The 27,356-nt window shown below is 36.9% G+C and overlaps 1 protein-coding gene across 1 annotated transcript in view; it reads right to left on the bottom strand.

Annotated features, from left to right (window-relative positions):
- Positions 1 to 15,513: 15,513 nt before the first annotated feature.
- Positions 15,514 to 27,356, bottom strand: part of LOC105853557 (centrosomal protein of 128 kDa-like) — a 68,931-nt gene continuing 57,088 nt past the window's right edge. Inside the window, exons 5-6 of the mRNA XM_012724329.1 lie at positions 23,017 to 23,125; positions 15,514 to 16,200 (exon numbers count right to left, since the gene is read on the bottom strand). Coding sequence (XP_012579783.1) covers positions 16,073 to 16,200; positions 23,017 to 23,125 — 237 coding nt within the window. The 3' untranslated portion in view covers positions 15,514 to 16,072. The remainder of the gene's footprint in view (positions 16,201 to 23,016; positions 23,126 to 27,356) is intronic.

Here is a 27,356-nt window from a genome sequence, read left to right as displayed (position 1 = left end):
GGCCAGAATGCATTTCTTATTCATTATAATTTAACTCCAAAAAGCAATTAACTACAATTCCTCAAGTCCCAAATATTCAAAGCGTCTAAAGATTTACTTTATTAACAGTGTTACTGGTTTATCCTAAAACATACCTGGAGGTAGCTGTTTTTGATATTATTTTCCAGAATGTGGAAGTCTTAGTATACATGTTAGTTCATTTTTAAATTGATTATATGTTTCTAGCTTAAAATTTCTCAAAGAAAAGCGTGCATGTTGGGGCCTGTTTGCATTCTGAATATTGTTCATTCATATCCAGTGCAACTGAAATTGAAGTTCAGCCAATTATCCCCAAATAAGGGATCAGGTAACTCTCCTCATGCAAACCTAAAGAATCCAGTCAAGAACATTCTGTTGGTCAGCATAATTTCACATTTTAATGTTCATTATTTTTTATTTTTTAGCATAAGTAGACCAAAGGCACATTGTGGTATTCCCATCATTTAAAAACAGTGAATAAAAACCACACCACACAATTAAAAATCAAAACACAGAGAATGGAAAAAATTAAATAAGACAAGTGAACTTATTAACACTTTCAGTACAGAAAACCAAGACTTAAAATACTGTATACCTTAGTGAAATAGCAGCTGTTCTTATTAAAAATTATATATTCCATTAGTACGGTATTTTGTAATTTATTGCCTTTCCTACCTTGGAAAATTATGTTTCAGTTAAATAACCCATACTAACTTTTTTTGGACTTTTATAAGTAACAGTTTTTAAAACTGGACATTTAGTTATCCATAAAGTCAACCTGCCTGAAAAAAAAGCTTTCATTTTTTTAATTTTTCTGGCTCCTTTAGTATGCTTCAAAAGAATGATTCAGGGAAATCATAAAAGGATTCATTCATACTGATGAGAGTTATAAAATGTAAACGAACCACCCCAGTGTGTTATCTGTGTAGCTAAATCATGACGCAGTCAAATCACTCACAGGCACCCCAGATTTCTATGTTAGTGACCTTAATTAATACAGAAAAACGTCAAGGAACAAAAGGCCCATACACCATGTAAAGCTTATAAGGTCTTAAGCTGGAAAAAAGGTTCTAGACAAGGTTGCTAAGATAATTCCCTTTTTCCACTTTTCCGAAAGAGTTCTCTAGGTTGTAACCTATTTTCCTGATGCTTAATAACAAAATGGTTAATATTCTGCTGGCACTTTCTGAAGCTCTTAAACTTCACCATCGTCCTGAGACAGCTCTACCCCTGCAGTGACAACAGTTTTCTTCACCCAAGGCCTTTTCCTTTGTATTCATATTAATATCCCATGAGAATATTAGCTCTGGAGGAAAGAATTTGGTGGCAAAACTCCATATTTCCTCATGAAATCCACTCCCAACTTCCACTCACATATTAAATAGGACAGTCAGAAGAAAAACTGCCCGTTCCCACTGTCCTTTTCTCATGCTTCCCTTCAGTTTTTTCTAACACCCATTCTGGCTTGGTTTTTTCCCTGCTGAACCAAAAGCCACTTTTCCTAGTAGAGGTGCTTCTTTAGGCAGAACTTACTATGTATTTATTACGGGCAGAAAATATTGCAGTTAAAAAAAAAGTACTTGGGGCCCTCCCTGGTGGCGCAGTGGGTTAAAGCACAGCACTGGGAAGATGAAGCCACTTCCACATGAGTTCGATTCCCACCTGCCCCAGAGGTGACCACATGGCGTGGCAGACCTCTCCTGACCCACCCACTGCTCCCCTCAGCAGTGTACTTCTTCAATCTTCCTGTTCTTCCCCCCACTCTGTCTCTGGTGAAGCCTCTCACCACCCCTGAGTCTCTGACCTGTACCCCAGTTCGGTATGCACAAATAAATAAATCTTTAAAAAAAAAAAAAGTACTCGGAATGGCTCATGTGCAGACAGGAAACAGAATTTGTTCAAGCCCTAGACTCAAACTCCCCACCTGGCCACTCTTGCCCCACCCCCGAACCCCTACTTTTAAGCTACAGGAAGGGTATATCAAAATCAAACATGCCATCGAGCCTCAGCAAATTGATTAATGCAGTGTAGTGGTTATCTCTCCTTTCCTTCCTAGAAATGCTGCTAAAAGGACCTGCTAAAAGAAAAGAAACTTCTCAGTGCAACTGATTTTTCCTAATGATTTTTAAATGGCCATTTGCATATGTGGCAAGTGACAAAGCATATGAGTTCAGGAACTGCTCTCTGCATTCAAATCAGGGCTCCACACTTACTGATACACAATCTTCAGTAGGTCACTCAACTTCTCTACTTCAATTTCCTCATGTGAGAATCACTCCACAATGAAATGACAAATAATACCAACCTCATGGGGTTGTTGTGCAGATTAAAAGTTCAAATAGGTAACTACTTCAGAAGAGTGTTGGCATGTGGTACACATTATCTTTCATTTTTTTTCACATATTATAGTTTAGACATAAAGGATCTACATTTTGCTCCCAGACACCATGAAAGTCTGAAGGCATGTTTATAGCAATGTGATGTGTATAAGATACATGTACATGTAGCATCATATATGTGTTATCGGTACTCAATATTTGGTGAATTAATGTTATCTAACAAAATAAATAGGATAATTCTAGAGTCTAATTTGTTTTGCCACTGATGATTCTGTTTAGGTGACCTGTTGCTGTTTAGTAAATGGATACAAGAATCTCAGAGTGCAATGTAGAGCTTTATAGATGAAACGTATCAGGCCTAGATGGGGAGAGAAGTAAGATTCATAGAAAACCACAAGGTGCCTCGTTTTGAGCTTGGCTTCAACTTCTCATGTGTTACTACATAAAAAGTGTCCTAACAGTTCTTTTGAAGTAGACCCAGTAAATTCTATTGTGCAGATGCTTTACACGAGCTCATAATGTTAAGAATGTTACTCCAAATCACAGAGTAATATAAGGGTAGAAGAGGATTCTAGTGCTATGCCATTAAAACAAACTGTAACATGGAAAGGGAGGGATGTGGGTTATGTAAGTAAAATAATTTTTTAAGAACACCCTTGTTGAATAAATCATTAGCAAGCGAGGCTTATCAGCCACAGATGGTCTGGGATTGCATAGAATGAGCCTTGAGGTATTCAGACTACTTGCTGCCCACTTGTAATCCTGTGAAGAATACCATGGTGCATTTCAACAGTAGACCACAGACTACCAGAGCTGGAAGTGACTCAGAAGACTGCTTGGTCCAACTTCCTCAGTTCGTAGCTAGAATCCACAAGGGAGCAAAATGGCAGCTCCAGCATCAGGCAGGCATTTGGCAACAGCAGCAGCCAGGATTCCCTGGACCACAACACTCACAGTCTGACAGCCTGCAGAAGAGTTAACTGGGGCACCACATTTCCACATTCACCCATTTAGCTGCACAGAAGTTCTAGTTCTTAAATACCTCAGCTCTTATTTTCACATCTAAACCTAAAATGAATATTGGGGTGATTCTTAAAATTCTCTGGGAAGATATAACAATATAAATATTATCTAGTGTAAAGAAGATAAGAGTTTACATGCTGAAGCTTCTATTTTGAATCTGACCAACATTCTGTATAGTATCCTCTAGAAAGGAACAAAAATTGTCTGTGTGAGAGAACAATTTTAAAGGAAAAGTGCTGTTCTTTTCATGCAGAGAATTTCATAGAATTTTAAACTTTTTTTTTGTTGGATTGCATTCATTCATCATATGTTTACTGAATACCAACAGCTCTAATCACAGGGACTTTGCCTCACTTACATATTTCATAGCACTCATTACAGTGCAGTTATTGGTTGATTGATGGTGACTTCTCCTGTCAATACATTGGATGACCTTCGGACAAAAGTAACAGATTATATCAACTATATTCATGCCTTCCTATGGAGATAGAAGAAGGAGATGACTCTTAAGTATTCCAAATAATTATATTGTACAGAAACATGAGACATAGGATACAGCTTCTTAGAGTATCATCAGTAAAGTTCAAAGGTTTACAGTTTCTTTCACTGTGCATGCATCCGAGTTTTATCATCAATCGTACTCTCTTTAGTAGGCTGATAAATATTAAGCTATTTATATTATCCATATAAAAAACTCCAAATCCAGGAGAAAAGGTCCTTCTAGCTGTATCATCATACCTAGCTATATGAGAAGGCTTAGAAAGCTTTGTTAATATGAGTTGTAAAAGACAGATGAAAAACACATTATGTACTAATTCAGCAACACTGAATGCAGTATTGCAAACATTAAAGAACAGGTGAAAATGTCAGATGCTGGGAAACCCAAGCTTTTGAACCTAAATTTTAAAATGCTGCAATAGTAATGAGGGAGAGAAGAAGTAGTGAAGATACAGGCAAAGAAGGATGGAAGAATGCAATTCTAAGTGGAATTTATAGCAGACACTTAGCCCAAGTTGGTATAAATTACTGACAAGAAATTGGCGTATGATCTGAGTTTCTCAAGTCAAATGTCCTGAAATAAAGTAATGCTAGCACAATGAATAGGAACAAAAATCACAATTATTCACACGTTAACTGGGTATTGGCAAGCCTATAAGGCCCAGCAAAAATATAACTACCATATTGCATAGGGGTAAAGCACAACTTCTTGAAGATATTGGAAAGTCAGCAATTATGGAACACTTGATGCTATTTCTTCAAATAATTTATTTTCCCTGAAGAAATTCTTACAATTCAGTCTCTCTGCTTTCCCTAAAATACCATACTGCAAAGTTAACTTAAGACATAAGGGAGTGACATTATAACCTCAAGATTATTGTTCAATGTTAACTATGCAGTGAAAAAGTATTGGGTGAGCTATGTGGTGATGATGGGAATCTCTAGAAAAATCTATAAATATGATGGCCAATACAATCTCAGGCCTGAACTGTCTACTTAAACTAAGGGAAACAGTGCATGTCACCATACTAGATACTTTACTGATTGTGGAAAACTGAGTTACATTTCATTAGCAAATTAGTCATTAATATTGGTGACCTAGCATTGTTACCAGACTGGTGTGGTTTATGTGCCACTCATGCCCTTTAGAATATTTGGGCCCTCCCTGGTGGTGCAATATGTTAAAACACAGCACTATGTAGTAGTTATCACAGCCTCTACAGCATGAGCTCAATCCCCAGCCAGGGAGGTGACCCACATGGCACAGCAGACTTCTCCTGACCTGCCCACTGCTCCCCTCAGCAGTGTATTTTGGTACATCTGCCTGTTTTGCTCCCCACTCTGTCTCTGGCTTGTACCCCATATCTGTATGCATAAATAAATGTTAAAAAAAAGGCATATTTGAAGCCCTTACCCAGATATTCCAAGGACACTGGCATTTGAATGTTCATGAATGCAAGCAAGCAAGTACAAATTTGGCTCTCAAGGTCAGATGATAAACACTTTCTTACTGTAGTAGGGAATAGTTGAGAGTATTGGTGTGGTTAATTCAGTTAGAAAATACATTCTGAACATTTAAAATATGCCAGCCACTGTGCTAGCATAACAAGGCCCTTTATCAAAGTGCTTACTATCCAGTGAAGCATCCTGTAGTTTGAAAATATAGTAGTTATAGCATCTATAAGTAATGCATTGAATAAAGATGCTTTCTAGGTACCCTGAGTTGCTTTCATAGCTCAATTTCCTATGTAGTTTTCATGATTCTGAATAGAGTGCTGATTCAGAGTTAAGATAAAGCTAGGTTGAGAGCAAAGCAACAATAAAAAAAAATAACTAAATCTTGTTGGCTATTCATTACAATTTCTTTTCTATGCTAGTCCTATGTCTATTAGAAAATGCACCGTGAATATTAGTGGTATGCTTTACTTTGGTTTTACTGTGTCAGGTCCTACCTGGATTCCAAATATTATCAAATGGTCTTAATGTTCAGTTATGGGGAACTTGAGAATTACCTTCTATGATGCAACCAGCAAAAGTTAAGCAATTAGTCAGTTGGTTAAAGTCACTGTTGCTTTAATAAAATTGATCAAACATTTCCATAAAGTTCTGGAGTTAAGTATCAAAATAAACATGAATCTCACTCAGTGCTTCCCACTTGGCTCACCAACAGTTATCACGTTAGGCAAGTTGGGAGGCTTCCAGTGTGTTTTCTGACATGTGGAAATGCAAAAGAATATTCCTTACACATCCATGGTTTCAACACATAACACTCAGGTTATGGAGCCAGGAAGATTTAACTTGGTGTCCTTTGGATACCTATTAGTGTCCAGTTCCATTGTAATCACTCTGAGAAAAGCAATAAACACTAATTATTTAATGAAAATTTAGCCTGAACATCTACTTGAATGAGCATGGCATGGGAAAATTTTTCTATAGCAGCACTGTGGTAACAGGGTCTACAACTGTACATCCCACTGAAAAATATAAACAGTCCCAATGGGCAAAATTAAGGGTAGAGAACATCTGACCTCAATCATGGGCGTCAGTATCAGAAATGCAGAACACATGGTCACAGCTCCAAAGCAGTGATCTCGAGGTTACTGCAGACAGAGCATGGCAGTCATTCAGTTGGCCATCTGGATCTCAGTGACTCCAGAAGTGAATTGTTCTCACATGACATATGTCTATGAGAAGCTCAACCCATTGTCAGTAATGGTTCTTAGAATTTGAAGCTACTTTTCACATAATGCCCAACAAAAGATACATTTTCAACACACACACACAAGATCCATGTTTTTGGAAATTAAAGTTTACCCAAAAGCAAAATATTAAAATAAGAAGGATCTTTTTAGGGTTCAATGGCTATCTCCAAATTGATCTTTCATCTTTAGTGTTTAAGAGAGATCAAAGACATTGTAAGGGTCTTGGCTATCTTCCTGTATTATTTGACATTATCTAAACATATGTGACTAATTACCTACTTTTAAAAAAGTTTACTTTGGGCCCTCCTTGGTGATGCAGTGGGTTAAAACTCAGCACTGCAAAGCTATCAGCAGTAGCTGCTTCGGCATGAGTTCAATCCCTGGCCAGGGAGGTGACCCATATGGCACAGCAGACCACGCCTGACCCGCCTGCTACTCCCTTCAGCAGTGTGTTTCACTCAATCAGCCTATTCTGCTTCCTACTCTGTCTCTGTTGAATCTTCTCACTGCCCCCAAACCTCTGGCCCATATCCAAGTTCTGTATGCACAAATAAATACATCTTTAAAAAAATTAAAAGTTTACTTTCATTCCTTTTTCTGAGATGAGCAATTAACAGCAAAATATTGATGGGTATGGAAGTTTAGCATCTGCAAAGTGAGTACACAAATATAGCTATGTCCATTTCAAATTGTGTATTACAGTTGTATATAGCGATTGTAAGTGGTGGCCAGGAATATGAAATGTTTGTACATTTAAACATGTATGTCCAACTAATCAACTTTTTCAGAGCATCATAGGAGAGAATTATAGCTAAATTCTTTAACTTTACAAGGTTAAGACTGGAAATATATACAGAAGACATTTTTGGCCAATTCAATAAAATTAGACACATCTCTGAGGTTCATACTAATTGATGAATGAATAAATGGATAGAAATCAGTTGAATTAATGGGAACAATACTTTCCTAAGTAGACTGCAACTATCACTGAGTAACTTGCGTGTTTCAAATACTCTGTTGGCAAATTCTCTATTCAGTAGTGAGGAAACTTTCCAAAGCAGATAGTAGAAGGTATAAAAATGTACATTTGTATATTATTGTAGGGTATTAAAAATAATGTAACTCACTACTTGATATACACTCCAAACTGATAAGAAATTAAAAGAATTTAAATTCAGCTTGACGGGGTATGCATTTTTCTTGACTCACTTGACTTTGTTATTCATGCAAGACCTACACATGTCAGTGCCTTCACTGCTGCAACTGGCTAGGGAGAGAGGGGTTTTGGGTCCTTAGCAAGGCCTCTGAATAAGGCAGATCATACTCTAGTTGCTCACTAAGTACTCTTCAGAAAAGCACACTTTAATGTCTGGCCTGCTTGTCAGAAATCAAGAGGTGTTCTTGGAAAGTGTCAGTTATTTTAGAACTGGAGAATTCTGGATAGATTTTAATGAGAAGTATGAAGAATTCTGTATAGACTTTCATGGGCAGTACAGAGAATTCTGGATATATTTTAATGGGAAGTACAAAGCATAAGATGAAATGGCAAGACAGTATATTAGTTATTAATTAGCAGTTGTTCAAGGACAAAAAGATGGAAAGATACAATTCCTGATCTTAGCTGCGGACAGCGAGGAAAGGCTGGATGAAACATCTAGTAGAGATTGATTGAAAATTGTTCTTAAGATGACAATGTCAGAGAGGGATCCATCCACTTTGAAACACAGAGGATGTCTGTGAGCCACTGGTACTGACAGGAGGGAAGGGCATTACATGTGAAAATGCTAATGCGGAACTAATGCTCCAAACCAGACTGTCCCCACATTCCTGAAAAGGAGAAGGAAAGGGGTTAGAAATTAGCCCTTAGAAGTCCACAGGCTTTTTATCATCAAATAACTAATTTTGCTCTTCAATGCAGAGGAGAGGTGCACCTCTCTGTCTGCTTAACTGGATGTTTTGGTGATGATCTTGATGAACCAGTGAGGAGTTCTGGACAGTGGAAGTTGGCGAAGAGCAGCCAAGGATGTGACCTCTAGCATCAAATCAAGCATCTCTGGCATCCTGTTTAAGTTCTTCACCTTGGTTACCCTGGGGACTGGATTCCGAGCTTGCACACCTGGGAGGACACATGACATTGAAAATCAAATTTTAAAAAGGTACCTCTGTACATCCCCTGGAACAAAGAAGCATTTGCTTTTGCTTTTCTTTTGGGATAGAGACTACAAGTTGAAGACTAAAATCAAATGAACCTACAAGGCTCAACTCCGGAACTGGAACACTGATGAGCATCTCCTGGAGGCCTTCTTACACCCCAGACTGCTGGTTCCACCCCCAGAGTTTCCAAGTCACTGGGTCTGGAGACAACCACCAATAGAGTGTTCCATACCATATTCCCAGATGCTGCTGCCCATTTGGGACAAGCTTCAAGAAGCAGGGCTCGAAGGAATGTCAGTCCTGTATCTTCCTCAATGAAAATGATGGCTTGCTCTCAGTGGAGCCTAATCAGTCAGTGTATAAGCAGTTAAAATTTGAAAAATGAGCAATGACCACTCCTGTTAATTTGGGACAAACTAACCTCACAAAAGAGTTCTCCAGTGGAAAAAAATGGAAACTTTCTACGGTGCACACTGGCTGTGGTCTTCGTCAAAGCACAGAATGAACCTTGGCCAGCAGCACAGGGCCTCTCAAGCTTGCAGCTGTTGGGAGGCTGCTGCTCTGCCAGTGACTCTGGGCAGGAAGTGCCTCATTAGAACTGATGCATCCATTTTATTTAGCCCAGAAAAAAGGCAAAAATCCCTAGGTTTCTCCAAACTTCTTTTAACTGCCCAACCTTCCTCAAGCCACTGTGTTACATGGCTTTGCCGCCATGGATACTTGACTTCTGGTAACTGAGAGCTTGAGGTTCAGTATGACGGGAACTTTTCAAAACGTTGAGCCATAAATCAAGCCCACTCCAAGAGTCAGATTAATGACATTCTAAATGAAATGAAAATCCGAAATGACAAGCACAGACCAAAGACTGAAAAACAGACGCAAGGAGACTACTTTGCATCCAGACCCAAACTTCCCGGAGGCAGCCTGTGAAGCATATTAAGGATCTGATGCGACTTGCATCAGATGTGTGATGTTACATGCCCATCAAATTCGACAGGGCTTCTCACAATGGTGCATCCCAGGATCCTGCACCAGATAAAGGATGGAGCGCTCCTGCAGCTGATTCTTTCACGTAAATAATTTCAAATGTGTGTTGTTGGAGGCAACCAGGCTTCCTCTATGTTCCTATCATTTTACAGAACTCCTGCCATCCTCCACTCCCTTACCCAGCTAAGTGTCAGCAACAAAGGGCAAACAAAATCTCAATGAGTGTTACCACTACCCTAGGGATAGCACTGAATAGGAGCTAGGCAGTAGATCTGATAATAGCTGGCTTCAAGAACTGAAGAGGAAAAGAGAAAAATTTGTAAAGGGTCTAGGCTATAATAAAAATTTAGATTTGAAATCCTACGTCCAAAATGACACACATTTTGGAAATTGCTCTTTTAGCTTTGAGGTAAAGAAAGTGATAATAAGGTCTGGTGATATTTGAAGCCCATATAAATACTAGACTAAAATAACAGCTGTGCATTATCACACAGAGAAGCCATTCACACCTGGCTAACACACGAGTGCACTGCATGAGAAAATGACCAGTGTTTCAAGTATTAATCTCACCCTTTATGTTGCCACGGAACCCTTTATGTGACTCCATTCCACAGACAGGCCCTGAGAAAGGGCTTCAGATTGTGTCTCAGGATCCTGGAGCAAATGACCATGGATCCGAGAGAAAGAAATGAGAGTGAGACACTTCGAGGGGAGAAATATTTCCAATTGAAATATAATATTTCAAGAACGAAGAGGAAGGTGCTATCCTGAAGGATCAGTTTTCACACTGTTGGCCAAGTGTTTGGGGCTTTTTAAAGCCATTTGAATTCTTGTTAGCTTTATGTGACTCTAAAATACACCTGACTCTAAGTTGAAAATGTCAAAGGAAAAACAAAAGGAAACAATAATTTGATGGAAAACCTGATACTATAAAAATCAGGCTTGTCCTTGTTTAAAAAAAAATGTATAATTTTAAGAAAATATTAAATCAGAATTTAAAGGAGACTGTCAATTAGTGACTAACTAATGAACATATAATATTATCTTTCTTTCCCTCAGAATAATATATTTTTCAAATTTAAATTATAACATGTGAGCTGTTGGTAGTTTAATATCCACTAATTTTGTTTAAAAAATATTGCTTCAAGCCAGTGTTCTGATCTTTTATTTCCAGTGAAGAATACAGTTAAGATGACACAGACCTCTAGTACTTAAGAATAAATTATAACGTCTGTTTTTATTTAAATATTGCCAGTCAAAATGCTTTACTAAAGAATGAAAAATGAGAGGATGTCAAAGCGTGGGAGATCTATGGAGAATCTGGGCATGAATGTCCAGCATCTGCCAGTTTGAGAAAAACGGAGCATTCATTCTAGGGAATGAGAATTGTGCAATTTCAACTCTTCAAAACATAGCACATTATTGTATGAATTTTAGGTGATAAATATTTTATGGAGTTAGTTTTAATAGAGTAGCATTTTTTCCTCCGCATTCCTGTTTATATGCTGAAAGGCATAAGTCTACATTTTGAAAGGTAGAGATCATCGGTTTATATAGAGTCAATCATCCTCGTGAAAGGAAACTGATATAGTGCTGTATTTCCAAACCCAGTATATTCCTGCAGAGAGCAAGGTTGTCAGTTCACATCCACAAAAGTCACAGGGCTTTGTACCACCTGGTACAAACTGTGCTGAGGAAGATGGAAAAGATACTGACACCGAAGTATTTCAAGGGTTTCCCCGTGAGATTAGTCGGACACACGTAGTTTATATCCTTTTCTAATGGGCTGTTGGGGGCCGAGGAGTAGAAGGCTCTGTGTCTTCATGATGGGTTATATACACTAACTCAGCTTTAGAAGTCAACAGCAGGAACTGACCTGGTGGGGGCCTGAGTGCTGTGGTATGTGAGTGGGGTTAGGAAGGCTGGAGCCTACCACAGCGGGGAACTAAGCTGGAGGTTAGAACTTGAGGACAGGCTGAGCAGAGCAGAGCAGAGCAGAGCAGAGCACAGCAGCCTGGTTAACACTGTTACTAATAAAAAGCGAGGGTCTCTGAAATTTGTAGTGTTGTGTTTTGTATGGTAGTGAGGCAAAATGGAATCTTTCATGGTTTAAATTTCTTTTCTCAAGTAGGGATAAGTTGATATGTTTTTATTGCTAAACATTTGAGAATTCACAAGCTGAAAGATGTAACTATTTTTATATCATACTTTGGTGCATGAAATGTCTTTATATACAAACTTTCCCAAATTTACTTTCCAGCTTAAGGTTCATGGTTTAGTTTTAGTCCAAGAAAGCCAGATGCTTTCGTGAGGAAAGCTTCCTCATTTGAAGGCCATGGCAAAAAAAAAAAATCTGATTTGTTTTGTTCTAAATGGAGAGAAAATACTGTGACAGTTTGAGGAGGGGGCATAAGAATCTTGGAAAAAGAATAACTTACTCAGTGATCATTCACATTCTTGGCTAGCATAGGAAGTGTGGCTTAGTTTATATCGCAAGTATTGAATAAGACAATTTGAAGTATCCATTCTTTAAAAAGGCTAAGGAAATACATCATCTACTGTATATGTAAGATTTTGATCTCATTGAAACAATCTAATCAATATAGATTAGAGAAAATATCGCCATTATTGTGACTCTAAATATACTTGGTATGTCACTGACTGGAGAATCAAATGGAAAACTGCATTTACCATCATTGACAGAAGAAAAATAATCTGATTTTTTAACTAAATATACAGTTTTTATTCATGAATCTTTCAATTAAATGTCTTCAGCACAGCACTGTGTACGTTAATGAAGACTTTATCTCTTCATTAAAAACATGTAAACTAGTAACAACAAAAGTTGGTGATTCTGGGACACTGGATGCAAGTTATATAACCAACTGGTTTCCAACCTACAAACCAGACACTAGTCAAGGAAATAATAATGACCTTGGCCAATGGGCAGAATATCCAGCCAGATTTCTCCCAGCTGTGTTTCTCCCCTCTGTGGCCTTCCGTAACTTCAATGGAAGTTTAGTGTGTTTAGGGAGAAAGATGGCCAGGAGAATCAAAATTATTAAACCAAAAAGGTCAATCTTCGAATTAAGTCTTGGACCAGGCTCATTATTAAGAACAAGTTTATCCCTTCCAATGTCCTGGTGCTACAAGTAATATGGCTGACCAGCCACAACTCAATGGGGTTGATATCACATTCTCCTGCCAAAGGGGTGAGTAAAGGAAAATCAGAGGCTTTGAAATGTAAAATTCAAGCTATTAGTGTTTCCTTAGCATTCCTTTTGATTTCCAGCTCAAGTTTATGGTGACTGCAAGAGATAGGAAAAATCCTCAGAGGGGACAGCTCCTTGGATTTAATACATGTAAACAAAAAACCAAGGAACTTTGACAAAATTGTTGCTCATAAAAAGCTGACTTTGAAGGAGAAAGACAAATCCCAGATTATTTCACTCATCGGTGATAATAGAGAAACCAAACAAAGGAACAGACAAAACTAAACCAAAACAAACTAGGAATATGACTAAGAATTGAGGCTACTGGAAGGGATGGGTGAAGGAAGAACAAGGAGAGGGGTCCATGGTAGAGGATAGAGAGCGGTTTGGTAGGTGGCCTGGTGACACTGATCTAAAGAAGTATGAACAAATTCCCCTAAATCATAGTGTTTCAAGCCAAAGTCACCTCAATTAAAAAAATACAATATAATTAAAAAAAAAAAAGCCCTTGAAGTTTTGGGGGGGGTTCCTACTTAAGGTCAGACACTTAAAGCACAGGGCTTTTAATACTATGATAAAATGGCTTTATTCTTTCTTTTTTTTTTTTTAGATTAAAAAGGTCCTTGGTAAGATTCCTTTCTATTCTGCTATAAAATCATCAGTTATTATGTATTCAAGGTAATCTGAGCTAACAAACTTTCAGGCCTACCTGGCCTGACCTAATCTTTTTTTTTTTTAAGATTTATTTATTTGTTCATACAGAACTAGGGTATAGGCTAGAGGTGCAGGGGTTGTGAGAGGATTCACCAGAGACAGAGTGGGGAGCAGAACAGACAGCCTGAGGAACTACACTGCTGAGGGGTGGGTGGGCCAGGAAAGGTCTGCCACACCATGTGGATCACTTCCAGGGCAAGCGGGGTTCGAACTCATGTGGAAGTAGCTTTAGCTTCACAGTGTTGTGCTTCAACCTGGTGCGCCACCAGGGAGGGGCATAAATCTATTTTTTTCCAATTGTAAATAAAGCAGCAATAAACATGGGGGTACAAGTATCTTTTTCAATCAGTATTTTTGTGTCTTTTGGGTAGATACCTAGCAGTGGGATTGCTGGGTCGTAAGGAAGCTCCATGTTTAGCAGTTTGAGGAACCTCCAAACAGTTTTCCATAGTGGTTGTACTAGTTTACATTCCCACCAGCAGTGCAGGAGAGTTCCTTTTTCACCACATCCTCGCCAACATTTGTTGTTACTAGTTAATAAATCTACTTTTTTAAGTGACCAAAGATGTGCTTATAATGGTTAAGATCAGTTTCTATTAACCAGAATGTGCTGTGTGCAGTTTCTCCTAATGTATCAAGGAAAAAGCTATTTAATATTTTTCCATAGGATTTAAGTGAAACCTGTCATTCTCTCTCTTATTTTCTCCTGATAAAATGTTGCAGTGTGGGTCACAATGTCAATGGAAATATTACTATGGAGCACTACAAGTTATGAGAAATACCAGGGTTATGAGCTGCTCCTTCACAAAGGGATACTCCCAGTGAAACCTCAGAGTGCTCATTATTAGTACATTAACAGCTCAAAGTCCTGAGGTTAAACAAAGCAAAACAAAACTTGTTTAATGTTGTCCAATTCAGAATTTCTTCAGCTAGCCCAAACACATCACCCCTTTATTTGTAATTCCTAATGTCAAAAACTTTAGGGGCATGAACACCTGATTTTATTTATCCTTGCTCCATCCTAATACAATGGCCTAGAGCAGGGGCTCAAAAGACTTTCTTGGAATGAAGAAATGGTAAAATGTATGCCTATACTCTCAGAACTTATGTATATTATAGTGTGTGTTTATATATATATATATATATATTTTAATAACAATAATTTATATAAATGTGTGTATATATACATACACACATATGTGTGTGTATATATCTCTATATATAGAGATATATATACACACACACACACACACACACACACATATATATTTGGATATAAAGCAACTGTGCCTTTTGAGGTAACCATTGCATTGAAGGTCATGGGGAGAGTGCCATTTCTTCTTCTGTACATTCAAGTATAAAAAGTCAGGAAAATATGTTTTCAGAGGAAATTGAGGATCTGTATGAAATGTGAGAAATTGAACAAGTCAGTCTACTTTAACAAACACAGAATGTGGTCACAAAATGAAGGTGTGAGTTTACTGCCCTCTCTCTATATAGGAAGGGGAGGTCGGGGGTGAGGATCCCTCTACCATGACCCAGGGCGATTCACTTCCTGGGTGTTGGCCACTATTGAGCGCTTCATCGAAATCTTTCTCAACCAGAGAACAGCACATAAGAAGGTATATTCTTAAAAACGCTTTGACAAAGCTGAGGTGTTGAAATAGGTAATATCCAAATATACACGAACATGGGTTTGTTCCTGTGATTCTGGGCAGAGCAAACCAAACACAATCCACGATATGACTAGGGTCAACACGGTGGCATCTTTGGTCACAAAAAGATAAACAACTGAATATCGCCACGAATTCTTTCCAATGCACTACAATTCAGGTATCATTTGTACATCCTTTATTGTTACTAAAAGTTGATGTTTGGAAATAACTTTAAGATACTATTGGTAGTAATAGGCTGCTGAAATGATGGATGGTAACACTCCTGAACATTTACAAAGTGGGATAATGGTATAGATGCATAGCTCTATGACATGTTGTAACACATGACAATTTATTAGGTAGAAAGCATTTTTTAAAGATCACTTGTATATAAATGCTCCTTGACTTTAAAGTCCTGACCACCTCTGCTTCAAGGGGAACTCATTTCTCCTCCTTCTTAGAGTCCTTTTTGAAAAGCCTCAATTATACATCCCAATCATTGAATGATCACACCTGAAAAAGGAAAGTGCAAAGTAAAGAAGACCACTACGTTGCCATAAATTGAGAATAAGTTAGTTGCATATCACTCATGAGTTGATATGATTTGGATTTGTTTAATTTATATCGTTTGCAAAGACCAACTGTAGCACTATCTCAGAGTTTGGCAATGCCGAAGAGCAGAAGCGACAGACGACACTGCCAGAGGATCTGGCCAACAGGGCAGTGTCGGAAAGGCCACTCTTTGGGAAACACTCAGATAAAGCAACTCATTACATTTTGCATTTTTTGCTTTCATATTCTTCCTTTCTGAACAGTGGACTTGCTCCATCCATTGGTAAACTTGTGGCATCTTCCTTGGATAATGGTGAATCTGGAGCAAAGGTTCTTTGAGTAAAAGCTGTCAAGATAAAAAAGAAAAATAAACCTAGATGAATATAATCATTTTTTTTGAAGAATATCTGAAATAGAAGATGTATGCGTGGCCAGTATACAATAACACAGAGTATACAGAACTGTACACATTTGTGAAACACCTCCTTTTTTACAGAGTCCACTTTGTTACAGAAAAGGGGCTGGAATCCAGGTTTACTATTTTCTACTACCTCTTACCTCTCTTCCGAGTTCCAGAGACCTATATCCAACTAAAAAAGAAATCTTCTGCCTAATTCCTAATCTCTGATGTCTGCCCCACCCTTACTCTTTTCTCATTTTGGAAATGATACACCAGTGTTCCTCAATTTACAATAACATTAAGTTCCAATAAACCCATGGTAAGAGGGTAGTAAGTGGAGTATGCATTTAACACACCTGACATGTCAAACTTCAGCACTGAGCTCAGGCTACCTTACAAGTGCCCAGAATACCACCCGCCTCTGCCTACAGTTGGCAAAATCATTTAAGAACAAAGTGTATCACTTCTGTAAATTGAACAATCCCCAGTTGGAACCATCTTGTAACCATCTGTACAGTTTCTCAAACCTCAAACCTTGGTTCCCTTCTTCTTTAGTTCTGCCTGCTCCTCATTCAATTTAAGAGTAAAGTTCTGTTAATTCTACCCTCTAAATTCACCAAAGTCCTTAAACTTTATACCATCACCATTACTTACACCCCAGTCCAGGCTGTCATTTTCTCTCTTCCTGTTTATATCTTGCCCCCTTCTCCACAACATAATGCAATTTATCTTTCTAAAAAGTAAACCAGGGCAATGGGTAGTGCAATAGTTGGCACAACGGGCTAAAGCACAGCACTATGAAGCTACCACAACCACTGCAGCACAAATTCAAACCCTGGCCAGGGAGATGACCCACATGGTGCAGCAGACCTCTCCTGTCTTGCCCACTGCTCCCCTCAGTAGTATATTTCAGTACATCTGTCTGTTCTTCTCCACATTCTGTCTCTGGTAAATCCTCTCACACACTTCTGGCTGGTACCCCATTTCTGTACGCATAAATAAATAAATCTCTAAAAAAAAAGTAAATCAGATTGTTACTCTCCTGTATAATCCCCTCGTTCTCCACCAAACCCAACTCATAGTCAATGAGTGAGCTTATACAAAATGCAGATGTGAATGTGGCTGAAAAGGATCCCCTGAGACCTTAACCCCTACGCCAACCTGATTAACTTTCCTTGATCTATGACCTCACATAGTGCTTCATCTCTCTCGCAGACCTCCCCTCTTTCTTCTCTAGAGTCCTTTTACTAACAGTGTCAGAAAAACTCCCTCCACCCCAATTTTAAGTTATTGATTCATGCCATCCAGGTGCTTTGTATCATTTCATCTTCATGGCTAGGAGTATGTGAAATTACTTATTTGTTACTACCTGTCTCTTCCTGAAACCAGCTGACCTTTTATATTTTGCTCACTACCACACCCCCCGAGTCAGAAAGTCTTGCTCAGAGCCTCCTAGGAAATATTACTTGAACAAGAGAATATACTTAGGGATTTTTAAGAGATAGGAATGTTCTTATCTTAGCAGCAGACCAGCATTTTCAGTCCTATAAATCTTTGGCATCTATTCTATAAGTTTGTGGGTAAATTACTTATGAAAGAGTCTATTTAGTTATCCGAGTGGACCCTGAAGTATAATTATGAAGTGAAAAGAGTGTGCTATACTCTCTGTGAATTAATTATATTTCATCTGAGGGATTTAAACTTCTACTTAAAGGTACCTCAAAACAAACATTGAAAATACTAACTTTTCTTTTACAGCAATATAAACTGAGGTAAGGAAATACAATAAAGTTCTTTTTAAGTAACTTTCATTGATCTGCCTTTCTGAGAATATCAAATTAAACTTATATGTAAGACTAATTTCCAATTCTCATAATAATCCTTAGATAACACTGCATCCATGAGAAGGGAAAAAAAACATAGCTCTTTCTTTTGGGGGTAACCTATCATTTATCTTAATAAAAATTGTTTACAACAGTTTTAGAGTTCTAGAAAATTTGCAGTTTGCAGTTATTTAAAAGTTTAATTTAGAGACACAAAATCTGCAAACAAGTATTTTAATCTCAAAGAAATCTGATGAGAAGTCACCAGATTATTACAGACCTCATTCAAATTTGGCCTGATCTCAGCCCCAGCAGTGAAGGCCCTGTCCTGAAGTTGTATGCCTTTAGCCTAAAAGGAGCTATACATGGAGACTAGTGGTCAGTCACTACTTATAAAAGCAAAAATGAGAGTATCAAAAGCTGGTATTATGAGTCTCTCTTACTAAGCCCCCACTGTCTAAAGGCTTAAGGTAATGGAATCCAAGTCTTCTAAAAGAGTGTCCTGAAACATGGCCATAACTTCTAGCTAGCCAGGATAAATTTGTAGTAATCATGGCTCTAAATAATGGATTTCTGTGTTTCTATTTCCAATGGTAATATAAACTTACAATTTATACATTTCTTCCCTTCTTCCTGGCAGAAGGAATCTACCTTTTCTTGAATTGACCTGAACTACACAAAGCTGACATAAATTACTACTTAAAACAAACTTTCATTAATGCTGGATCATTTCAGAGACCACAAATTATGCAGTATTTTCCCATTTCCTTTGTTTTTTCCATGGTCAGTGATTCTACACTTTAGTTTGGTCAGAGTATGACAGGGCACCTAAGTCAGCAGAATGAATGTCTTAGCGTCCACAGCATAGACAAAAGGGCTTCATCCAGTCCAAATTTGAACGTGAGTAAGAAGGAGCCTATTCTGTAGGCTCATAAGCTCATGTCTGCTCAGGACCCACAGCTATCCATTCTTCAAGTCTCCATACAACTCTCAACTGTTCTAAACTGGAAAGCCCAGCTTCATGCTCCATTCAGAAGTGAACAGGAAAATGCAACACTTGCTAGTCAGACATTAAAAACTGGGCTTTTCTTAGTCAAACACTATTTTTATAAGAATCTTTTTTAGCTAAGGTTGACATACACATATCAAACATAACCAAAGAAAGACAGTAGTCTCTTGTTCAATCCCTCCCAATCCCGCTCCCTAAAGTCAACCACAATTAACTCTTTTAGCTCTATTTTCTATACTTACTTTCATTTTAGTGAGACAAAGAAGCTTATTTTGCTATTTTCTAATTGGTTGGCCTATAAATTTATCTACACTTGTCCACTTCCCCTCATGTCATCCTCCCAATACATTCACATCTCAACTTTCAGTTATGTGAATAGTGCTTATGTTATAACTATGTAAATATGGCACACAACCCTAACTGATACATAATGATAATGCTTCTTTTCCTGTTCATTTTTTTCCTCTGGGATTATTAACTGAGCTATGTTTTTATTTTTGCTTTGTTTCTTTTATTTGCTCTTTTCTATGACTATCCTTAATTTCTCATTGCTTGGTTAGATCTGCTTTATACTCATTAGTAGTTTTTTTTTTTCTTTCCAATTATTGAACTAAATTGAATAATAACAGTTTTTATTTAATTTCTAAAGGTTTTCTTGATGGTATCTTTCCTTTCTTCCTTACAAGTGAGAAAATTAAAGTTTAAAACGATTCACTCAGCAAAGAGTGAGACAACTGATTAAAACAAGACCTGCAAGAAGCAAATCACCACAATATTCACTGGGGTTACAAAGATCCTAAAATGTTCCCAGGGCCATGGGTAGGGGTGGGGAGCAACTGGTAGAGATCATTTCAAAGGCATGGTAGTCAACACAAGAAGACATAGGCTTCCTAACAGCAACACTGGGTTCTGGAACATAATTGTGCAACAGTTTTAGAAAGAAAATCATTTACAATCCAGAATTTTATAGCTAGCCAAAGTCTCAGTCAAGTGTGAGTGTAAGATGTATGCTTCTAGATAAACAGAAATTGAAGCTATTTACCTACCATTCTTTGGTGTTTTTCTACAAAAAGACTGAGGCAAGCACAAGGAAGGCATGGATTCTGAGAAACATGGCATCAGAACAGTGAGTGGGTGAAAAAAATCTCAAGATTACTGCTCAGCTGCTGGTACTCCATGGATGGGCCCTATTAATCTACACACTTTTCTTTTCTGTTCCTAAGAGTCTCACTAATTATGTATGGTCCGTCTTGAGTTGATTTTCTAAATATCTATTGTTCACACTTTTTATTTTCCTTCTACTTTTTGTGATTTTCTCAACTTTGTTTGATAGCTCTATATCTTGTCATGTTTTAAATGTCTTTGTCCTCTAGCCTATGCTTACTTTGCAGAGGATCTTGTTCTTATGTTCAATATACATAATATTTTTTCTAACATTCTGAGGTATTAATGATATTTTAAAAGATATTTTTTTTTCTCTGTATCTTCAACTTGCTATACAGCCCACTGTTTTCTTTGCTGGAGTTTAAAGAAAATGTTAAAGAACAATTATAGGAAAATTCCTATAGTTAAGGTAAGGTTGATTTTATGCTACAAATATGGAGAAGTATTTGGTAACTTTATTCCAGTTCTAAACTACCACATTATGAAAAATGTACAGACAACTCAAGGTCCATCAGAAAAGCAGAAAAGAATGAATATTTCTAGAATAAGTTCAATTCAACCACTTAAAATGATTAACAATAAGGTACTTATCATCAAAATTATAAAATATACCCTAGAAAACACAGAAATAGGTGTTGGAGGAAGACCATAAAACAAAACTTTTCAATAACTATATGTCTATAATTAATAACTATCAATAGTAAATTGACTAACAAAATAAGTTAATAATGATTTTTACTTTTTAAGTAAAATTTTCCTTTTGAGAGTTTAAATATTGACTTCCCTAAGTAATTTCTTGTGCAAATTATGTTTTCAATGATGATTCATCCTATTCTTCTTCTTTTTTTTAAATATTTATTTATTTGTGCATACAGAACTGGGGTACAGGCCAGAGGAGCAGGGGCGGTGAGAAGATTCACCAGAGACAGAATGGGGAGCAGAACAGGCCAACTGAGGAAGTATATTGCTGAGGGGAGTAGCGGGTGGATCAGGAGAGGTCTGACACACCATGTGGGTCACTCTGGGGCGAGGATTGAACTTGTGCTGAAGTGGCTTTAGCTTCTTAGTGCTGTGCTTTAACGCATTATTCTCAATTAATTTCATTTCCCTTTGTTCACTATAGTTATATAGAGACCTATGGCTGCCAGTGAGAAAAGTATCTTAGAGAAATGACCACAGCTGTCCATGAAATGCAACTGAGTGAGACGCCAGATAGTGTCTATCTGTCAAAATATTAGCTAAAATTCCAAACATCTTGATTGTTTCCACGCTAATGTCTTTGGACTATCTCCTTATAAGTGTCTTTCCATGAAATCTCATAAAAGTCATTATGGCAAAATTAATTAGCAGCACTGTTACCTCCATGTTCACACTGTGGCTCTCTTTGTCCCCAAGCTATTGAATAGCTAATGGATGGGATGCTCTGAAGTTTAGTGGTGCTTTGCCCCTAAATTCTTCCTTCATGTTTACACATATATCAGACAGACCTGAATAAAATTTTCCATTGCTTAATATGAAAAATTTAAAAACTGGCCTATGTGTGTATGAGATTCTGAGTTATCACAACCAACTTGATATATGATCCATATTGAAGGGTGATTGCCAGATTAGAATAGCAGAGGGTTTATGCAGATACATAAAATCACTTGGTGAAAAGATTAGGATGGGGACGAGAAATGCTTAGCTTTTGAAATAAAAATAATCATGATATAATAAAAACCAAAACATTGATCAGAAACTGCTAAATATTTATTCAATGAACCCACAAATCAGCAAAAATGAGAGCTATCACTTTTGAATTTGACCTACTTCCTCATGGCTTATTTTGGTATTTTCTTTTATAGCAACTTACCTTTTTAAAAGGACAGCATTGTCAAATTTAATGTGTAAGACTCTATGCTCATGCTAAACTGAAAACCAAAATGGGTATCTAAATGAGAATCCACTAAATAACATTTGGACAAAAGAGAACTTAAACAGCTTACATACTCATACATCCAACATTAATTGAGCATGTATTGAGTGCCAATTATTATGAAGAATACTGAGAAAATGGTGGTGAACATGATTTCTAACACCACAGAGTTCATTCTTGTCTGAGAGAAGTAAATAAAAAGTCATTCAAATGACAAATAATTACGTGATTTTTTTTTTTGAGAAAGGAAGGGAAAAGGTATTGCATGTGGGTTCTCATAACAGAAACCATACTTAAAATTATAGATTCTGAAGGTTTATTTATGGATGCTACATTGAGCTGAAGAGGTAGGAAGAGAAGAAAGGAGACAGAAGGTGATGGTATCCTGGGTCAACAAATTTGCAACTTGATAATGAGGCATTTTCACATTTACACTATATCCACAGAATGAAATTCCGCTGAAATTAATATTAGTATCCTATTCTTTGCAAAAGTTTAGGTATTTCTGCATAGTTCTATGCAAAGACTTACTACTTATTGATGATTTGCATTTTAATACCATCTAAATGAATTTACCCACTCATCCAAAATTACTATGGCTGATTCATCTTAAGTTTCTCTGAGAAGTGTAAAATTTTAAAAAGAAGGTATTCCACCTTTTTTTTGGTAAAATGGGTAATGTTATAAATATACTCGACATCATTAACTGTATGTTTCATAAGGAGAATTATTTTCAAACTCACAACATGAATATTACTATCATGTTCTGGCCTTCCACTTTAATTTTTCCATGAATTGCATTTTTTTTTTTAAATCCAATTTAAAAACTGGTACAGGACTTCATTACTTACAGTTCAAGTGTGAAAATCGTGGACTAGACAGGAAGCTACCCTGATCCTGCCAAGAGGATGAATGATCTAATCCATGAGCATGGCAACTTTCAGCAAAGCTTCTGTCACCCTGAAAAAGAACACAGATTTCAGTAAAAGGATTACAACATGTAAGGGTCAGGATTTCTTTAAGTACACTAAAAATGCATTTAAATGGAGTCTCAACATACAAGATATGTCACACCATGATTTAATACAATTATATTTTTTGTAACAAATAAGTGCAAGTTAAAGAAAATATGGAACTGAAGAAAAGGAAACCACCTGTAGTCATAACAGCCTGACGTATTTCTTTCCAGTCTTTTTTCCCTGTGGGTGGGATTTGTAAACATTGTTATAAAACTTTCTACTCTTTGTTTATTTCCATTAGCACTGTTAACATTGTTGAAGTCATTCTATTATCCTAACCTTTGGTTTATGTGTTGTTACTCATATGTTTTCTAGCGGATATGTGATGCTTTACTCAGCTATTGCTTTAAGGGGCATTTAGGTGGTTTTCAATGTTTTACTTCTATAAATAACACTACGAGGAGTATCTTTAAATTTATAACCTTTTCCATATTTAGAGCTATTCCTTATGACAAATTCTTAGGTGGAAATACTGGGTCAATAAAAACAATCTGATATTTTTAAATACATTTAGCTGGACTGCTTTCCATAATAATTATACTAATCCTCTTAGTCATTCAACAAATATTTAATAGATAAATAAAAGTGACACAGAAAATGTTCCTCTTTCATGGAATGTATGAATGTTTCCTTTTTCCCAAATCTTAGCTAAAAATGGAATCATAACCAAATAATTTCACTAATTAAAAAGATTTAAAAAGGATGATTTAATACAGTTTTCTGTGATAAGTATTAAAATTGCATTTTTTACTTTTGAATGTTTTTTAATTATTTACTACACTTCATTTTTTTCTTTCTTTTACTCATTTACTTGACAATAATGTATTGGATCCCTACTATGTGTTGGTCAATGGGTAAATAAAACATTAAGGAATATGGGCTGGACAGCTTCTGCTTATCAAGAAAGTCTATATAAATAAAGTAGCTACCCACAAAATGACAATGCAAATCTATGATACAGGCTTTAAAAAAGGAATAGGAAGAATTAAATTTAGATTTGAAGTCCCAGAAAAGGGTCCCTGCGTGTGATAATTGACTGGGAAATAAGAAGAAACAAATGGACCAGGTGAAAACAGAGCAGAGGGTGGGGAAGTGGGAGGTGCGGTGAAGGGGGGCAGTGGCAGGTGTCTCAGAAGCCTGGGGAAGCCCAGGAGAAGTAAAGGCGAGCCAGGCTCGCGCACATTGAGCATGGAGAGGTGGAGAGGTAGGCATAGTAAGATCGAGAGGCTGGATTTGGATTTGGGATTTTTTTTTTCTGTAGGTATAATCAGAAGATAATCAAAGGCTTTAAGGAATAGAATGCTTTTATTTTTATTTTCAAATAGTACTTTGGTCTCTGGTTAGTGAGCAAATTAGAGTGGCACAATGGTGGGGAATTATGGGTGGTTTGGTGGTGGGAGAGCTATGATGACCACACGTGAGCGGGGAAAGCCTGTACTGTCAAAATATTCACAAGGATGTAAAAGAATACTAAAAGTATGGACAGAATGTTAAGATGATCAGACTTCATGCATCTAAACAAAGTTTAGGTGCATTTAAGATGAAGGCCTGAGTTGGTTTTTTTTTTTTAGATTTATTTATTTGTGCATGCAGAACTGGGGTACAGGCCAGAGGTGTGGGGAACGAGAGGGTTATGTTCTCAGCCAGAGCTAGAAATCCCCATTTAATTGTAGATTCTATATGAGGGATGAGTGAGAAAGGCACTAGGGAATGATTTCCCACTAAAAATGTCTGGGTAGTTCTGGACAGATAAGAGAGAAAAAAGTGAGGAAGAGTAAACAACATGCATGTTTTGCCCCCCCCCCCCCAGACACCTGGGCTAAGGCCAGTGAGAAGCGAGGAGCAGAGGATGGAGTTGAGCAGGATGCCCAAGGAAATGCATGTGCATTCCGGCTCCAAGGCCTCAGGAGAAAGGAGCAGCATACAGGGTCCTGGGAGGAAGAAGCAGCGCATGGGATATTCAGATCCTACTGGCTCTTCCCAGGAGGCACAGATTTAAATTTCTAAAACAACATCAACAGGCACGAAAGCATAAACTATGCTGTTTATGGAAAAAGAATATATTTTTATAATTTATATTTTTAATTATGCAAGCAGATTCTTGACAGGTGGCATTTGAAATATGGTCCTGGCTTATTTCATTCTTAGGAAATTTGCAAAATAAAAATATTAAAAGAAAAATAGCAACACATTAAAAATAAACACAGTAGCCTTATTTAAGGGTTATTTCTTCCAGTTCTTGTTTGAAATAATCTCTTTTTTTGGCCCATCAAGTCACTGATTGCAAGTAGGAAGGATACATTTACAAACATCCTCTTGTTTTCAAGAGGAGCCACATAATTTAGTAAGTCAAAGTGATGACAAAATATAATTTAGATAGTCTTGTTTTTTCTAACATCCACCATAATTATTATTTACTTAAAATTATTTTTATTGAACATTGCACAATATAGAAGGTTCAGGTGTGGATCATTATGCAACAGCAATTATATATACTCCAATTTTATATTAAGATGGCCACTCCGATCACTTAAGATTGTATATGGAAATTCTCTCATTTTAGTTATGCCACAGTTTATATTACTAATCTCTATTGTTAGAAATTCAATTATTTTAGTTTTTCTCTATATTAAATAGTTGATATAAACAGACCTACTATGCAAAAAAAATTACTTTCAGTCCCCCAAATATATATTGAAATTTATGGAATTTCTATATAAATTTTACAAGGTGACTGTAAGATGAATATTTTGTCCTAATTATTATCTATCTTTTAATCAAACACATATAAATATTAACAAGGAAGTATTAACTTAAAAGGTAGGTTCCTAACAATTTTAGTAACCTTGGGTTTTGCTTTTTACCATTTCTTATATCCTCATCAAAAGAACCTATTTTTATTTCTGTCTTAAGTCTCAACAAGCCTGTTAGCCAGAATTTCCTGCAAAAATTCTAATATTTTCCCTGGGTTTCTTCCACTTCTTTTTCATAACCTTTATTGTAATTGGTTCCTTAAAAGTTGTTCCAACCTGACTAAATCACTGCTAAACTGATCTCTAAAGATTAATATTTAATGATGCCCACCAAGTATTTTTCTCTCAGGACTAAGTATAAGTTCAAAACTTGTAAGACAAAGATACATTTAATTTTTAAAAAACTTTAATTTATCCAACTGTTCCCCTGGAGAAAAGGAATCTGTGGCAGAAATGTTTTCTTGAATTTGTCACTAGCTTAACAATGCACTGTCTCTCCATCTCTTTTCCACATTTATTTCCCAACTCTCCACCCAGTGTTTAAAAGAACTTAACCTCTCCCTCAGTTAATTTTAGTCCTATTTGCAAATTCAATCTGTGCAGATAATTTCTTTATATCTGTCCCTCAAACCTCAATCTGCATGACTGCTGTTTCACTTTTAATCTGCAGGAGGGCACAGATGTATCTGTCTGTCCATCCCCAAATTCTACAACTGACTTAGAGTCCTCTGCATTATTGGAACACAATAATGGTTTATACAATCATTTCTAGACCAAGGCACAGAAACAGCAGTTTGCTGTGGTGGAAGCTGGGAAATAAGAAGTGGTCTCTCTGGTCTCTCACATTCTCAGTCTTCATTTAAAAAATGAGGGCAGTGGAACAGAACATCTCTGATTCCTCTTGTCACTAATACTTTCCCATTATAAACTGAAGAGAACCGCTGAACGACCCATATTTCTCACTGTGCAAACTTTCTTTGCCAGCGAATTCCAAATTTACACAACAATGCTACAAACACAAAGCCACACTCATCCATAGAAGAGCAGACCCATGAAAATGCCATGCTAAATCAGGTCATTTGGTAAATTTATCTTTATGCACTTGATATTTTAGTGCATAAAAAATTAAATATTCCTAGCAATTCACTAATGAAATTTACTCAGTTGATTTTTTTTTATCTCATTCACATTTGTCTCCTCATGATTTTAATCCATTTGCAGAAACCAAATCTACATACAGTTAAAAAATATTTGTCATAAACAAGGATACTCCAAAGAATGTGCCACTCACTTAAAAAACAGAGATAGAGGGCTTGAATGATGATGTCCCATTGGAAACTCTGTATTCTTTTAAAGACTGTTTTATTTATGCATACAGAACTGGGTACAGGCCAGAGGTGCAGGGGTGAGAGGATTCAC

Source organism: Condylura cristata, unplaced genomic scaffold, assembly GCF_000260355.1.
Source record: "Condylura cristata isolate star-nosed mole 26May11 unplaced genomic scaffold, ConCri1.0 scaffold00013, whole genome shotgun sequence".
In the NCBI taxonomy this organism is placed as follows: domain Eukaryota; kingdom Metazoa; phylum Chordata; class Mammalia; order Eulipotyphla; family Talpidae; genus Condylura; species Condylura cristata.
The sequence above is the reverse complement of the archived record's forward strand: the minus strand, read 5'-3'. Positions and strand labels throughout refer to the sequence as shown.